Source organism: Cynocephalus volans, chromosome 14 (genome assembly GCF_027409185.1).
Source record: "Cynocephalus volans isolate mCynVol1 chromosome 14, mCynVol1.pri, whole genome shotgun sequence".
Classification (NCBI taxonomy): Eukaryota; Metazoa; Chordata; class Mammalia; order Dermoptera; family Cynocephalidae; genus Cynocephalus; species Cynocephalus volans.
In genome coordinates this window covers 83,747,888-83,765,847 of record NC_084473.1, presented here as the reverse complement: position 1 = coordinate 83,765,847, position 17,960 = coordinate 83,747,888, and the positions used below count along the sequence as shown (strand labels likewise).

The 17,960-nt window shown below is 39.2% G+C and overlaps 1 protein-coding gene across 1 annotated transcript in view; it reads left to right on the top strand.

Annotated features, from left to right (window-relative positions):
• LOC134362408 (immunoglobulin kappa light chain-like) overlaps nucleotides 1-17,651 on the top strand; it is a 66,997-nt gene extending 49,346 nt beyond the window's left edge. Inside the window, exons 4-5 of the mRNA XM_063077642.1 lie at nucleotides 13,235-13,268; nucleotides 17,190-17,651. Coding sequence (XP_062933712.1) covers nucleotides 13,235-13,268; nucleotides 17,190-17,512 — 357 coding nt within the window. The 3' untranslated portion in view covers nucleotides 17,513-17,651. The remainder of the gene's footprint in view (nucleotides 1-13,234; nucleotides 13,269-17,189) is intronic.
• Nucleotides 17,652-17,960: the final 309 nt, after the last annotated feature.

Genomic DNA, 17,960 nt, shown 5'->3' with positions numbered 1-17,960 from the left:
CATTGTTAGAGTATAAATTTCAAAAACTTAAAGTTTTCATGTATATATATTGTGAACATGTCCCTTCCCACAACCAGGCACACTTCCAGCATCTTGGAGCCCACCCAGGGTCCTGAGGTATGGAACCACAGACCAGATCCACCCCCCACAACCAGGCACACCACCAGTGCCAAGAAGGATTCCAAAAACATCACCTCCATGTGGGTGGCCCACCACAGTCACCACAATAACCATGGCTGCCACAAAAGCGGCTAGGTACCACAACCACCGTGCAGATGGTCTGCCAGCCACTGGAGTGCATTGACACAAGGAGAGTCACCAGCAGAGACCAAAGAAAAGAAGAGGATGTCTCTCTCCACAAAGCCCATTCCAAAGTGACAGAAGAAGCATCTGCTCTATGATAATATTGGGGGACCTGATCACATCTCTCAGCATTGGACAGATCATCTAGGCAACAAGTTAATGGAGTAACCATTATTCTTTCAGAAGGAGAGAAGAAATCTAGGGTAATTAGAGGGGGGAGGGGGAGGGAATGGGGGAAGGGGAGAGGTTGGACAAGGGGCATAAAGAATAATTATGATTTGTAACAATATATATGCTAGTAATATCGATTTAATCAACATATCTCAATGTTCAACCCCCAAAATATGTATAATCGATTTTGATTCAATAAATAAAAAAATAATAATAATTAAAAAACTGGACAACAAAACTTAAAATGGTCATGATTAAAGACACAATTGACAAGAAAAAAAACACAGAGTTTTCATGTATATATATTGTGAACATGTCTCAAAGGCTTATTTAGCTTGTTAATGACAGAACCAGCAAATAATTATATATCCTTTTTTATATATAAATTTATATCTATAAGGTAGATATAACCAGCTTTGTGCTTTGAACCATCTTTATCATTTGGTGGTGTATGTATATTTATGTATGTGTATGTGTGTGTGTGTGTATACACACACACCCCTATATTGCTGGAATAAGATTGCTAAATAAGCAATATTGTTAACATTCTACAGAGCAATAAAACCATAAACACTAGGGTATGTTCTCTACCAAATAAAAATCATGTATCATTTTCATAATTTCAGTTTTCTCTAGAACAGGTCTATCTAGAATATAGAGATGTAAACATTATCTAAGTTAACATCTAACTTTCTGGAATCTAGTTTTTAATCAGTAGTAAATAGAAATCAAATAACCTTGAAATCAACTAATCTTGAAAGGACACACAGTCGTCTTTTTGCTTTATTTTTACTTTTAAGTTTTGGATAATTTAACGTTTATTATACTTTGTGACTGTTATATTTGGACTTAAAATTTATTTTGTATTTCTTTTTATTTTATTTTTTTTTTTTGCCAGTAAAGTTTTCTTTTTTTAATTTATTTTATTTTTATTTTTATAATATTATTATTTTACATACTAGGGTGTTGCAGAGCAGTTGGGAGGGAGGGTGAGATGGGAAAGGGAAAGGAAATGGGATGGAAGAAGGAGGAAGGAGGAGGGGTGGGATTAAGGCCTGTGGCACCCCCCTCATTCCCACAGGGGAAACTGGGGGGTTTCCAGTGGTGGCTTGGTCATTGCTGGACTGGGTACAGATGTCAGGGGAGTGTGGAAAAGCCCTCACCCCTGCAATCTCAGCCCGGGAACCCAGGGCCCTTCTTGCTGCAGCTTGGTGGTCATTGCTGGGCTGGTTGCATGTGTTGGGGGGTGTATGGCCAAGGCCTGAGGCCCCCCACTGCCCCTGCTTGTGAGAGCCTGGGGCACTTCCTTCAGCAGCTTGGTGGTCACTGCTGGGCTGGCTGTGTGTGTCCAGGGGGCATGGCCAAGGCCCTCATCCCCCACCCTTGGGATTGGTTGCAGGTATTGGGGGGCATTGCTGAGGCCCCTGTCCCTTCCTCATTTCTGGCTTGGTATCCCAGAGGACTTCCAGTCCTTCTAGGTGTTATAGGTGTTCTTTGGTGAAATGAGACCTTTACTAGTTAATATGACACTTTGTCTCTGGTTACAGGTGCTTCATTTTTTTTTTTTTTTTTTTTTCAGCTCTGTGTTGGATTATTTGCTGTTCCCACCATTTAAACTCTGCACTGGAACTAATTTGTTGTCCTTTGCTTACTTCTAAAATGGTGGAACTTCCTTTGGGGACCAGTACTTGAGCTCTGTGGTTGAGCTAAATAGCTGCTTTGCTGCTGATTCCCTAGGGAAGGCTTTTTGTGCAGCTCAGATTTTAATGGCTGACTTTATAGGTACTTTTGGCTCTCGAGAGATCTGAAACTCTGATCTGGGCCTGAGTCTTTTCATCATGGGGTGATCTGCACCCCATGCAATTCTATATTCCTGACCAGTCTCCTCTGAGTGTTCCTGCACTGATAGGGGTGCAGATCGGCTGTCCTTGCTGTGTCCCAGAGTTCTCTCAGTGGGCCCGTCTCCCCCACTGCCCATGCTGCAAACACTTTCAATGGGACAGACTGTGCGCTGGTCCCTTGCAGTGACTTGCTGGCCTCTGACTGTCTCCTTTTCTTCACTTGTTGTGGCTTCTCACTCCTATATGAATCCATGGGAACCCTATTATGGGTTTTGCTGGCCTGGGGGCCACCAAGGCTCTCTTCTCCCCTGCTGCCTCCAAGCAACTTCATCTGGAGGGCACAGCTGCAGCTTTTGCCAACTCCTGCTCCATGTACTCAGCAGCTCCAGCATGGACGTGACCGGGATTCAAATGGTCAGAGCAGTTTTTTCTTTCTCTCATCGTGGCTTCTCCTGCCTTCACATACTCCCTAGGTCTCTCCTCCTCTTTGCCTGAGCTCTAGCAGCCCCAGCTTGGCTGTCATTGCTTTTTTACAGTTGTAAATTGGTTGATTTATGGGAGAGAGTGATGCTGGGGACCGTCTATTCTACCATCTTGACTGGACGTATTTCTGTTTAATATCATGCTTGCCTCTTGATATTTACTTCCCTTTCCCTGAATTTTACTGGATTGGTTTAGTTTTCTTTGTCCCTTTTTTTTCTTCTAGTGATTTGGAAGTTTTTTCATCCTGTTGCTGTTGAGTGTCTGTTAACCTTACCCCTTTTTATTTCAAACACTATTCACAGGCCTGAGCATGAGGGCCAAGCTTTCTGTAACCAGGAGAGGTGGACTAGGTGGACTTCCACCTTCCAGTGCCCACCTCACCCCCACTCCCAGTCCCTGATGACCCTGAAGCGAGGTTTTTCCAGGTATCTGTGGGGAAGACTAGAAGTTGCTGCTTCAAGGGTTCCTCCTATTTTTGTAATAGAATAAAAGTTTCTAGATTCATTTCTCCATCAATTCAATTACATGATTTAAATCTTTGCCGTTTTCCTCCTAAAAAAGAATTCTTTCAGATGTGATGATTTATTCTTAAAACACAAGTTTTTTGTTTAATATAAATGTGAAAAACATAACTTTCCCTTCAAGCCAGTCAGGTAGCTTAGGCAATTAATCAAACCAAAAGCACTAGAGCTCTGCAGTAAGAAAGGAAGAAAATGCATGTGTGCCCAAGTAATTATCCTTTACTTCCTGAAATCCAGTAAAATAGATTTGAGCCACAGGTGATTCCAGATAATGACTGCAGTCAAACAAAGAAACTACTTCGTGCAATTAGTCTACTTTCATTTCTTTTTCATTTTCAGCGGTGCTAACACACAACTTATGTTTAGCTTCCTTTCTGCTCTTTGAATTGTTTTGTGAATTTTTATTTCTTCCAGAAGATTCTTGCCAGCTCCTCATTCACATAATGAATACAGTCCTTTCAAAAGCCATTTATCTTCTTTTGCTTTCTTTTATTTATTTATTTTTTTATACAATAAAAAATATAAAATGCACAATATACAATGTACTTGATTTTTGTGTCCCTTTACCAATTCCTCTTTACCCCCCTCTCTTTCCCCCTCCCCCCATCAACATCATGTCTGTTCACTTGTCTTAAAAAGTTCAAGGAACTGTTGTGATTGTTTTGTCTTCTTCCCCCCCACCACCATTTGTGTGTTTGTTTGTTTGTTTGTTTGTTTTTGTTTATTTTTAGCTCCCACAAATAAGTGAGAACATGTGGTATTTCTTTCTGTGCCATGCCTGACTTATTTCACTTAATGTAATTTTTTTTAAGTCCATCCATGTTGTGATAAATGGTAGCATTTCATTCTTTTCTATAGCAGAGTAGTGTTCCATTGTGTAGATATACCACAGTTTCCTTATCTGCTCATCTGATGATGGACATTTGGGCTGGTTCCAACTCTTGGCTATCATAAATAGTGCTGCAATAAACATTGGAGTACAGGTATCCCTCCAACGCAATGATTTCCATTCTTCTGGGTATATTCCCAGCAGTGGGATAGCTGGGTCATATGGTAGATCTATCAGTAATTGAGGAACTTCTATAACATTTTCCATAAAGACTGTACCATTTTGCAGTCCCACCAACAGTGTATGAGGGTTCCTTTTTCTCTGCCAACTCAGCTTCACACTGTTAATTGTTTCTTTTGTTGTGAAGAAGCTTTTTAGTTTGATATAATCCCATTTGTTTATTTTTTCCTTTGGTTGTCTGTGCTCTGGGGGTTGTATTCAAGAAGTCTATACACAATCCTACTTCCTGAAGTGTTTCTCCTATGTTTTCTTTAAGGAGTTTTATTGTTTCAGGGTGTATATTTAATTCTTTAATCCATTTTGAGTTGATTTTGGTATATAGTGAGAGATACAGGTCTAGTTTCATTCTCCTGCATATGAATATCCAGTTTTCCCAGCACCTCTTGCTAAACAGACAGTCTCTTCCCCAGTGTGTAGATTTGATGCCTTTTTCAAAGATCAGATGGCTGTGGGTGTATGGGTTGATTTTCGGATTCTCTAGTCTATTCCATTGATCCTTGTGTCAGTTTTTATGCCAGTACCATGCTGTTTTGGTTATTACAGCTTTGTCGTATGGCTCAAAATCAGGTAGTGTTATTCCTCCAGCTTTATTTATTTATTTATTTGTTTATTTATTTATTTTTTTCTCAGAATTGCTTTGGCTATTTGTGGTCTTCTGTTATTCCACATAAATGTTAGGATAGTTTTTTTTCATTTCAGAGAAAAATGCCATTGGAATTTTGATGGCGATTGCATTGAATTTATATATCACTTTGGGTAATATGGACATTTTCACAATGTTAATTCTTCCAATCCAAGAGCATGGGATATCTTTCCATCTTCTTCTGTCCTCTTTAATTTCTCTCAACAATGGTTTGTAGTTCTTATTGTAGAGATTTTTCACAACCTTGATTAACTTTATTCCTAAGTATTTTATTTTTTTGGTGACTATTGTAAATGGGCTAGCTTTCTTGATTTCTTTTTCTGAATGTTCACTGAGGAGTAGAGAAATGCTACTGATTTTTGTGTGTTGATTTTGTATCCTGCGACTTTGCTGAAATCATTTATCAACTCTAAGAGTTTTTTTGTAGCGGCTTTAGGATCAATATATAGGATCATATCACCTGCAAACAGGGACAGTTTGACTTCCTCTTTTTCAATCTGGATGCCCTTTATTTCCCTCTCTTCTCTGATTGCTCTGGCTAGTACTTCCAACACTATGTTGAATAGGAGTGGTGAGGGTGGGCATCCTGTCTAGTTCCTGTCCTTAAGGGAAAAGCATTCAGATTTTCCCCATTCAGGATGATATTGGCAGTGGGCTTATCATATATGGCTTGAATTATGTTGAGATATTTTTCCATCTATAACTAATTTGTAGAGAGTCTTTATCATGAACAAATGTTGAATTTTGTCAAATGCTTTTTCAGCATCTGTAGAGATGACCATATGGTCCTTGTGCTTGATTTTATTAATATGGTGTATCACATTTATTGGTTTGCATATATTGAAACAACCTTGCATCCCTGGGATGAATCCCACTTGATCATGGTGTATAATTTTATGTATGTGTTGCTGTATTCTGTTAGCTAGTATTTTATTGAGGATTTTTGCATCTATATTCATCAGGGATATTGGCCTGTAGTTTCGTTTTTTGTTGTTGTATCTTTGTCTGGTTTTGGTATCAGGGTGATGTTTCCCTCATAGAATGAGTTTGGGAAAATTGCCTCTGTTTCAATCTTTGGAAGAGTTTGTAGAGAATTGGTATCAATTCCTCTCTGAAGGTTTGGTAGAATTCTGCAGCAAACCCATCCAGTCCTGGGCTTTCCTTTGTTGGGAGCCTTCTGATAATAGCTTTCAATCTCTTTTATTATTATTGGTCTGCTCAGATTTTCTATATCTTCTTGGCTCAGTTTTGGTAGTTTGTGTGTGTCCAGAAATGTATCCATCTCCTCCAGATTTTCAAATTTGTTGGCATATAGTTGTTTATAGTAGTCTCTAATGATTGCTTGTATTTCTGAGGTATCAGTTGTAATATCACCTTTTTCATTTCTAATTTTTTTTATTTGGGTCTTCTCTCTTCTTTTTTTAGTTAGCCTTGCTAATGGTTTGTCAACTTTATTTATCTTTACAAAAAGCCAACTTTTTGTTTCATTGATCTTTTGTATTGTTTTCTGGGTTTCTATTTCATTAAGTTCTGCTCTGATCTTGATTATTTCTTTCCATCTGCTAACTTTAAGTTTGGATTTTTCTTGTTTTTCTAGTCCTTTAAGGTAAAGTGTTAGGTTGTTTACTTGCCATCTTTCCATTCTTCTGAAGTAAGCATTTAATGCAATAAATTTCCCCTTTAGTACTGATTTTGCAGTATCCCACAGGTTTTGGTATGATGTATCATTATTTTCATTAGTTTCAATAAATTCTATGATTTTCTGTTTAATTTCTTCTTGGACCGATATGTCATTAAGTAAAATATTGTTTAATTTCTATGTATTTGTGTAGTTTCCAGAATTTCATTTGTCACTGATTTTTAATTTTAATCCATTGTGATTTGGAAAAAATATATGGAATAATTCCAATTTTTTTGAATTTGTTGAGACTTGATTTGTGACTTAACATGTGATCTATCCTGGAGAATGTTCCATGTGCTGATGAGAAGGATGAATATTCTGAGGTTGTTGTATGGAATGTTCTATAGATATCTGCCAAGTCCAATTTGTCTAAAGTGTTGTTTAGATCTGCGTTTCTCTGTTGATTCTTTGCCTAGATGATCTGTCCAATGTTGAGAGTGGGGTGTTCAGGTCCCCTGCTATTATGGTATTAGTATATATCTCATTCTTTAGGTCTAATAGTCTTTGCTTTATAAATCTGGCTGCTCTGAAGTTGGGTCCTTATATATTTATGATTGTTATGTCTTCTTGATGGATAGAGCCTTTTATCATTATATAGTGGACTTCTTTATCTCTTTTTATGGTTTTCGGTTTAAAATCTATTTTATCTGATAAAAGAATAGCTACTCCAGCTCGTTTTTCATTTCTATTTGCATGGTATATCTTTTCCCATCCTTTCACTCCTAGTCTATGTGTGTCTTTACAGGTGAGGTGGGTCTCTTGAAGGCAGCATATTGTTGGATCCATCTTTTTAATCCAGTCAGTCAGTCTGTGTTTTTTGGGTGGGGAATTTAATCCTTTTACTTTAAGAGTTATTGTTCCTTTCTTTCTGGTTTTCTGTTTGTCTTCCATATTTGTTGGTTTCTTGGGATGGTAGATAAACTTTTTTTCTCTTTATTATTAGTACTTTATTTTACTGGTGGGATTTGTTTTTTCTTGAGTATTCATAGTAGTGGTGGTTGTTTTCAGGTACCAAGCCTAGTACTCCCTTGAGAATTTCTTATAAGGCTGGTTGTTTGATAGTGAACTCCTGCAGTGTTTGTTTGTTGGAGAAATATATTATTTGTCCTTCAGTTTAGAAGGATAGCCCTGCTGAGTAAAGTATTCTTGGCTGGCAATTTTTGTCTATTAGTATTTGGAATATATCATCCCATTCTTTTCTGGCTTTTATGATTTCTGATGAAAAGTCTGATGGTAGTCTGATTGGGGCTCCCTTACAGGTGACTTGACGCTTCTCTCTTGCAGCTTTTAAGATTCTCTCTTTGTCTTTTGAGTTTTGCCAGTTTGACTATAACATGTCTTGGAGAGGACCTTTTTGAGTTGAATATGTTTAAGGATCTTTGATACTCCTGATTCTGAATATCTGTGTCTTTCCCTATACCTGGGAAGTTTTCTGCCATTATTTAGTTGAATATGTTTTCAATGCCTTTTCTTTTCTCCTCCCTTCTGGAATACCCATGATTCACATATTTGAATGCTTAAGGTTGTCTGTCATCTCTCTTAGCTTTTCTTCAATGTTTTTAATTCATTTTTCTTTTTCTTTCTTTTTTTTTTTTTTTTTTTTTTGTCTACCTGTCTTATTTCAAACAGCCCATCTTCAAGGTCAGAAATTCTCTCTTCTGCTTGTTCTAGCCTGCTGGTTAAACTCTCTTTTTTGTTTTTTGTTTCACTGAATGAATTCTTCAGCTCCACAAACTCTGCTACATTCTTTTTCAGGGCATTCATTTTTTTGTACATTTCTTCTTTCAGGTCCTTTATGCTTTTTCTCATTTCATTGTGCTGTCTGAGTTTTCTCCAATCTCATTTAGTTTCCTTAGAACTGTTGCTCGAAATTCCATGTCAGTCATTTCAAGGACTTCCTGTTCTATAGGATCTAGAGCTTGAGAGTTATTATTTTCCTTTGATGGTATTATACTTGCTTGATTTTTCATATTTCTGGTATCTTTCCTCTGGTGTTTAGTCATTGTGACAGGTGATTTCACAGTCCAGTCATTCGATCCTAGTGTGTGGCTAGGATCCTGCAGGGACTGCCAATTTGGAACAGCTGCCCCAGGGCCTGTGGGCCAGTGGCTCAGGCCTCTTTGGACCATGGGGACTGGCCTAGGCTGGGCGTCCAGCAGCAGCACCTGCCTGTTCCAGAGCAGGTGGCTTGGGGCCTGTGTGCCTGGGGGCTCTTGGGCCTCTCTGGGCAGTGTGGACTCACCCAAGAATCACGTCGAGCAGCACCTGCCTGTTCCGGTGCAGGTGGCTTGGGACCTGTCCCAAAATTTTTTCTAATAGGACCTCTTGTGATTACCCAACCATGAAATAAATGTGTTGTCCTTTTTATAGGTCTTCTGTCATTGCAAAGGGGATTTTGAGAGATTGGAGAACATATATATTGTATTGAACCTAAAAGTCTAAATTGTTCCTTGTTTGAATTTGTTTGCCTGTTGGCCTGTCCTCTTTCTATCCTCCCACTTAGGTTTAGAACTCTAGATCTCATCTAGGATTGTCAGGGCATTTGGGGCTGTGAAGAACCTAGCCCGAATGCACTGATTTCACAACTGTCCAGAGCTAGCCGGACCATAGTAGTTGTCCATGATGAGTTTCTCTGCTATCAAATGAGCAAGGACACAGGAATGGGTGCCAGGCAGGAAGATGGGGGAGAGCAGGGAACTCAAGGGTGGGGCTGGAGGGGCTCCTCGCTGGTGTAAAATGAGCAGGAAACCAAAGAACTCAATATGTAAATCTCAGTGGCTGAGCCCCTCCAAGGGTAGCAGAGTAACGCCTAACACAGTCGCTGCTGTTTTCTCTTTCGCTCAAGGAAGTTGAAATATACCTGCAGCCTTAAGGTCCTCTTGGAAGTAAAATAAGGAGCTACATTTTCCAGAGTGGGACCAGGGTTTTGGGTCATGTTCATGGCACATGCATTTGCACATGGTCAGGCAAAGGGCTTTGCTTCTGCTTCTGACCGACGCAACCCTGAGACAGCAAAGAAACAGCTCTTTCTCAAGTCACCTTCTCTGTCTGCCTCCTTCCTGGATAATGGGGCCAACCTTGCACCTTGGGAATTCAGGACAGATGTCTATTCATGATACTCTAGCCAGAAGTCCAGCTGGTCAGGTTCTAAGCACCATTGGATGTGGATTCCAGACTTTTCTGTTTTCCTTGTGGAATATCCGTTTACATCAAGTAAAATGACAGTTACAATCCAAGGAGGAGTCAAGCTGAAGCAAAAAGAATCACCTACTTTGAATTCCACCATGACTGATGAGCTGGAAAAAAAATATTGAAGACACAGACTTGAAAATGGATCTCAGACACTAATATTCCAGAGCTAGGTAAGGAAGCCACCATCCCTCAAACCTTGCAGAGAACAAAACATTGCCAGTGTGTCCTTGACACACTGGGCGATTTACTGCATGTCACTGATATGAAAGGAACCTTTCCAAATAGACTGGTTAATTATGTCAGATAAGAGCAAAAATGGTGTGTCCTGAAATGTTAGACCTGAGAAACATTGCTAAGAGAGCTTATCATTAAGCACAAAGCAGCCAATAACAGTATGAAGTAGGTTTCTCTATAGTCACATGGAAGGTGCTCATGAAAATGCAGGTCACTGAACAGTACGTATAGTGTGATATCATGATCCCACTTAAATGGATTACATATGTGTATAAACGCAGGCTAATTCTTAAAGGACACACAAACTGTGCTGGGTAGTTTCTCCTGGGATTACAGAGGAGGAACAATGACACTTTCTCTTTCTAATCTTCTGTATATTGCAGATTATTTGATTTTTAAAAATTATGTGAATATATCCATTTTATGGTTTTTAGAAACAATAAAACTGTACCAATTTTGAAATAAGATAAACTCTGACACTGCCTAGTAGCATTCTCAATATTCCTGTGAATATAATTTTTTAAATGATATACACACATGCATGAGTTTTCTTGGTTAATTAAATACTTTTCTGTAGAATTTAAATCAAGAGCACAAAAAATAATAAGAGCTTTCCTGGTTCTTTATAGGAGATACTCCTTCACAAATGTAGGAGAGGTGGGGGCTGGGAAATGGGAATAAAAAAGATGACTGGGCTGTACCAGGGATATATGTTGCTAAGTGAATAAACTGGAGATCTAATATGAACAGTGCAACCTAATGGCTATTATAAAGCAGTATTTACTGCTAATAAAATATGATTATCGTAAGAATCATTGTGCCAAAAACTATCTCATTCATCACATACAGTGGTGAGCTATAGGAATGGTTGTCATGATGTTTGTTGTAAAATAAAATGGGTCACTGAGAAATGGTTGAGATCCTTAATATGTGTGTGGTTTATTTTTTTTTTTATGTTATGTATTTTTTTTTAACTTCTCAATATACATTGTAGTTGATTTTCATGACCCTTTACCTGTTCCTCTTCCCCCTCCCTCTCCCCCTGCACTACATCATATCTGTTCACTTGTCTTAAAAAGTTCAAGGAATTGTTGTGATTGTTGTGTCTTCTTCCCCCCTGCCACCCTTTATATGTTTGTGTGTTTATTTATTTATTTTTAGCTCCCACAAATAAGTGAGAACATGTGGTATTTCTCTTTCTGTGCCTGACTTGTTTCACTTAATATGATTTTCTCTAAGTCCATCCATGTTGTTGCGAATGGTAGTATTTCATTCTTTATTATTTGAAAACAAAGGATTTTTCAGAAGCATCTGTGAGGCTCTGCCAGGATCTACCTTTCTACAAAGTGTCCATGATAGACATTGATATGATTGATTTATTGAGGAAAGCAAAGTGTCAATAAGACAGTCTGAGAGGTTCTTGGATTTCATGAGCAAGAGAAATGGAAGTGAAACTTCTTGGGAGCATTCCAACAAAGGCATCCCTGAAGCTGCTTCCCATCTGATCCCCAGCAAAGGTAGATTCTCAGAATAAATTCTAAACTGCCTGTGAAGGTGGGGGGAGAGAGAGAGAGACTAAATGCTCATCTATGAATCATCCTGAAAAGTGTTGATAAGCTATCTTACTATGGTAACATTCTATCATAAATAGTTTAATCAAATTCCTATTGATGAAGATTTCAGCTATTTTCCACTTTTTCACCTTTTAAACAATAATTCCATGCATGGTCTTATACAAGGTACTTCATGAAAGTTCAATTCTATTTTTCCACAAACTTTTTTGAAGTTTGTGGAAAAATAGTATATATACATACATACACACACACACACACAGAATATGTATATACCCTCATATATACATCTTAGCACACTTATCCACACATTTTCAACCCTAGAACAGTCTAAGGAGCTTCTCCGTCCTTCTCTTCACCTGACATTTTCTGCCACGCATGCTGCTTCCATTGGGTGACTTTACTCCTGAGTCTACCCCGCAGTGTAGTGCAGTTAACTAAGTACATGGGCTCTGAATTCAGATCCCAGCTCTGCCACTTACGACCACAAGCCAGTTACTTGATTTCTCTGCACTCACAAAATAGCGACCAATATTAGTTTCCAGTTCATATAGTCTTGGGAATGATTAAATGTGGCAATCCTTGTACAATTCTGGCACTTTGTAAGTGCTCAATAAACATCAGCCTTTATGATTGGTCTTGCTTGTAACTGCAGAGAAAATCACTTTCTATCCTCTTTGGGATCCACATTGACTATGTTCTTGGCCAGCTATTTTGTACACTTCATCTGCACTTGCCAATTTCTTTCTATTCTCTCCTTCTGACCTGATTCTTCTCTTTTCTCATCCTCCGTAGACCCACTGCTGATTCTGTTGTTCAAGGCAACTAGCAAAGCTCCCAGTGACAGAATCAAATAAACCTACCCTTAATCTTTGGAAGTGCAGTTACAATTTCTTTTGTAAAACTTACTATTGCAGCGGTCAGTATTAGTCTCTGGTCTATTATAATTTTTCATCTGGCCATAGACATAAATATATTGTCTTCTGAGACTTTAGATCTCACCTAAGAAAATAAACATTCTCTGTCTGAGAAGCCCCAGGGCTTCCACACCTGCTGGAAAAAGTAGTTAAGCTTCAGCAGCTGACCGAGGGCTCTGTTCCCCTTTGGTGAGAAAGGTTTTTGTACAGCAAGACAATGGAGAGCTATCACTGTGGTGGACGTTCGGCCAAGGGACGACGGTGGAAGTCAAACGTGAGTAAAATCCAAACTGTCCTTCCTCAGTTGTCTGTGTCTTGTAGTCTCTGTGTCTATGAAGGGATCTATAAGCCGACTCTTTGAAACCAGGCTATGACATCCTTCAGGCCAAAGCTAAAGATGAACTCTGTAAGCAAACTTGAAAATTGATTGTGCATGTTCCATAAAGAGAAAGATTCAGTCATTGGGTGAGAATAACTTGTCTAAGTTATACTTCAGAAATTTACTGGGGAGCATAATAACGTGTTCTGGACAGAGCCTTGCTCAATTGTCAGAAAGGGAACCTCAGTTTTTGTATAGGAGGGAGGTTAACAGGAACCATTGTGTGTACACTTTTGGCCAGGGGACCAAGGTGGAGATGAAACGTAAGTATTTTTTTCAGCTGATTCTTCACTGTTTCTGTTTAATTGGTTTGCTTTTTGCTCCTTTTTGTCTGTTTTTGTTAGTTGGATGTCAGGGATACAACAAATTTCATTCCCAGATTAGGTACAGAGGAGAAAATTGTTCCACGGGAGGCTAGCTGACGGCTAATTTTTAGGATTTCTAAATCAAAACAACTTAATTGGGGGAGGGGACTTGAAGCCCTTTCAGGGAGGTTTTTGTATAGGGGGAAGTTAAAGCGAATCACTGTGACTCACTTTCGGCCAAGGGACCAGGGTGGAAGTCAAACGTGAGTAAAATCCAAGCTGTCCTTCCTCAATTGTCTGTGTCTTGTGGCTTCTGTGTCTAGAAAGGGATCTATAAGCCGACTCTTTGAAACCAGGCTATGACATCCTCCAGGCCAAAGCTAAAGATGAACTCTGTAAACAAACTTGAAAATTGATTGTGCATGTTCCATAAAGAGAAAGATTCAGTCATTGGGTGAGAATAACTTGTCCAAGTTATACTTCAGAAATTTACTGGGGAGCATAATAACGTGTTCTGGACAGAGCCTTGCTCAATTGTCAGAAAGGGAAATTCAGTTTTTGTATAGAAGGGAGGTTAACAGGAACCATTGTGTGTTCGGTTTTGGCCAGGGGACCAAGGTGGAAATCAAACGTAAGTGCACTTCTCTAATCCTTTTTCTTATAGGGTTGTAAAATTTGGGGGGTTTCTGTTTGTGATGTGAGTCGAAGTCAGTTCCAAAGAGAATGGAATCCCTCCAGAAAATCAGATGAGTAATGGACTGAAAGTCAGTTCATCTCACGGAAAAGCAAAGATCTAGACAGTTCTCTCAGCATCTAAATTGCCAGATTTCCTCTGGATCAGTCAGCCTAGTGATATTAGTCCCAAAAAGAGGTTTTTGTTGAGGAGAAAGTAATTAAACTAATATTGTGGATCACGTTTGGCCAGAGGACAAAACTGGAGATTAAATGTAAGTAATTTTTCTCTACTGCCTTCGGAAATTTGGGTCTATTTGCCAGTAAGGACTTTTAGAGGCTTAAGCAGGAGTTTTGTGGAAATGGGTAAATGAAAGCATTTCAGATTTCTCATCAGGTGTGAAAGTTAAATTCAGCTCCAAAAATGAATTTGGAGATAAAATGATTAAGTTGGCCTACATTGAATGACTCAAAGGAAAAAGAATAGCGTAGATTAAAAAGGAAACTTTGGAGCTTTAAAGAGGAAAAGTAAATGCATTTTCATCCAGTTTTGACAAATAATGTATTGGGTTTTGCTCTTTCTGCATGATTCATAAAAGTAGGGAAATGTGTTTCTTTGTCTATTTTCTCTCTTTTGTCTGATAAATTATTTTGTAAGACATCTATAAAAATCAATAGCATGCACTAAAGATCAGAAGAAGTTAGAAAAGTTTGCCATGTAGGAGAGGCAGCTCACTTGAGAATCAGCCACAATGGCATCTTTAGCATCTAAAACTGAGTGATAAACTGTAAAAATGAGAGATTCTATAGAATAAGGCCTTGACGGATTAACTCCTTTTCCTTAAATTCAATTTCTGCATTACACTAAACTTGATCTTTTATTATAATGATGGAAAGACAGTTGTTCCCAAAATCCATTTCAAAGAAAATATTTTGAGTGAGGGAGAGTAAATAATTGCATTTTGAAAATGCCCACTGGTCTGTAGGAAAATAGGAGCTATTTTAAAGAGTATGTTCTTTTATTTCCCTCAGTTATTATGTGTCCATATTTTCATACCGCTGAGAAGGCCGTGGCACAGCTAGCGTGGTGCGTACACCGCGTGGTGGTCTCTTTTCATGATTGAATGACTTACGTGGCCTGGCCGTCGCGCACCTGTGACAGGGCGCCTTGCCACTAAGGGCGGTGGCGACCCCGCCTTAGCCGTTTAACTGTGTGGCCGGCCTTCCTGCCACACCGTGATACAAATACTGCCACCAAGGGAAAAGAGAATGAAAACGCGGTGGGCTCTGAGCTAATATGGGAAAAGCCGAGAGAAGACTGACTTATTAAAGAGTTCAGAAACAAAATTCACATTCATTATTATATCCCATTAATGAAAATTTCCATTAAGGGACTATAAAGAACTTAAAGTTATTTTTTTTTCAGTGACATATATAATTATTTCAATACTCTCTTATCAAATTTATCTAAATAATATAATCTCAATTTTTTAAAAATGTATAACTCTTAAGAGAAAATCCACTCCAGCAAAAATCAAATTTAATGCCATAAATCCAGCCATTCAGGTCTTGATCAATTCACTTTTACTGAGTTTACATTATATACCATTGAGGTGTATTAACTGATAAAAAATAAGATAAATTTGTGACTTGTTTTTAATTTTGAAAAATGTATCTGCTTTGGGTAGGATTATATTTCAGTTGTACAAAATAGCTAATCATATCAATGTAATTAATAAAAAGTTAATATAAACATATTTCCAAAACTTTAATTCTGTGATAGAAAAATTTTAATCTGGGTATTTTAATCCCATAACCTCTAAAATAGTTTAATAATTTGTTGTTGCTGCTGCTGCTGTTTACCCCAGCTGATTTCAAAAGTGAGGCTTAAAAAGATTATTTTGTTTCTGCAACAACTTGATAGGACTATTTTAGCTCTTTTAAAACTAATTTAGAACTGTTTATAACTAATTAAACTATTGAACTGTTTTAAACTATTTTTAAACTATTTTTAGAACCTTTTAAAAAACTCTTAACAAGCTTTAAACTTTATTGAAAGCTAATAAGTATCTTGAAATAATTTCCATATCAAATATGCTAATTGTTTAATATTTTAATGCTGGATGAAAAATTTAAAGCTACCAAGGATTCACCCAGATAGAAGTATCTTCGTAGAATATTTCTCCTGCTTTGTTTTCCAAAGTTTATATGATTTTGCTGTCAATTATGTGGGGGAAAAAAATAGTAATGAAAAAGAGAAAAGATATTAAACATAAAAAGTTCAGTCTCTTATGTTGGATTACTTGATTAACATTGAGGTTAGTTTTATCAAAACCTCTTCACATATCTGTTGACTTCTTCCAGCAAAGGATTCTTGATTTTTTATTTTAACTATTGCTTTCCTACCTGAGAGTCTGAAGCCCCACAGAGGGGGATTTTCAAGAGGCCATCTGGCAGCTGCTCAAGGTCAGAAGTGAAGCTAGACAGTTCCTCCTAGGCAGGTGGCCAAGACTACAGTTGACCCTTCCTTGGTCTGGCTGAACATTGCCCCATATGGTTACGAGCCATCAGGCCAGGGCCCGGGTCTCACTCTGAGGCCTTTGTGAGGAGTGGGAGAGCTGCTGGCATTGAGCACAGAGGGCAAAGCTGACTCCTACCAAGGTGTAGATACAGGGCTCGGGGCCCACTCCGAGGGTAGCTTTAGCCTGGCTAAGCCAAAGGAAGCCTGGGGGAACATTATGGCACAGTCTGGGAGAAGCACAGGGGCAAGGAAAGCCAACAAAGGCTTTCCCTGAAACAGCCGCTGCAGGTCTTCTGCTGCCCTATCTTCTTCCACATAGAGGGGCCAAGACCTTGTTCTGACTTCTAAACTCTGAGGGCCTCAGATGAAGTGGCCTGTAGGTCTTTACCTGAAGCCCTGAGATTACTGCAGGAGGCAGAAAACACAGTTGAAGAAAAGAAAGGTAAGGTCAGAAAAGCAGGCAAAGAGGCCTCAGAATGGCTTCAGAGAGTTTAAACAGAACATTCTGAGCTCTCTTAAGGGCTAGGAAGAAGACAGAAAGAAAGTCACTGCTACAATTATACGGGATAAGCATGCTGCTTTCTGTCTGTCTGTCCCTAACGTACTTTGTGATCATTTACAAACAAACACGCATGTGGAGAACTTCTCTGTAACTTAAAAACTATCTCTTGTGCTTTCTTCCTCAGGGTCTGACGCTCAGCCGACTGTCTCCATCTTCCCACCATCTGAGGAGCAACTGAATTCTGGATACGCCTCTGTCGTGTGCTTCCTGAATAAATTCTACCCCAAAGATTACAAAGTCCAGTGGAAGGTAGACGATGTTGTTAAACAGGGTGACGTAGTGGAAAGTTATACAGAACAGGACAGCACAGACAGCACCTACAGCCTCAGCAGCACCCTGACGATGACCAGTGCAGAGTATAAGAGCCATAATGTCTATACCTGTGAGGCCACACATGACAGCCTGAGCTCGCCTGTGGTCAAGAGCTTCACCAAGCAAGAGTGTTAGGCCAAGAGGCCTGCCAGGCACCTCCACCTGCCCCTCAGGCCCAGGCTCACCCCTCCTTCCTTAGACCCCAGGCCCTTTTCCCACAAGGGACACACCCCTACTACAATCCTCTAGCCCCTCTGCCCACCCCAACCCCCCTCCTCCCCTTAGCTTTAATCATGCTAATACTGGGGGGCGGGGGGGGGGGGGGGGGGGAGAATGAATAAATAAAGTGAATCGTAGCACCTGTGGTTTCTCTCTCCTTCCTCATTTAATAGTTGTCATACATTGTTTTTCCAGTTACCCAGCTTCTCTTCTAAAGGACTACATATTTAGTTGCCCTAAAATGCACCACCATTTATAAAAGTCATCCTCCATTCTACCCTCCCCTGCTGTCCTCTACAAGACACTCCTCCCTGAAATCCCCAAGGCCCCATCTTCCCACCTCCCTCCCCCGGCCATGGTGTGA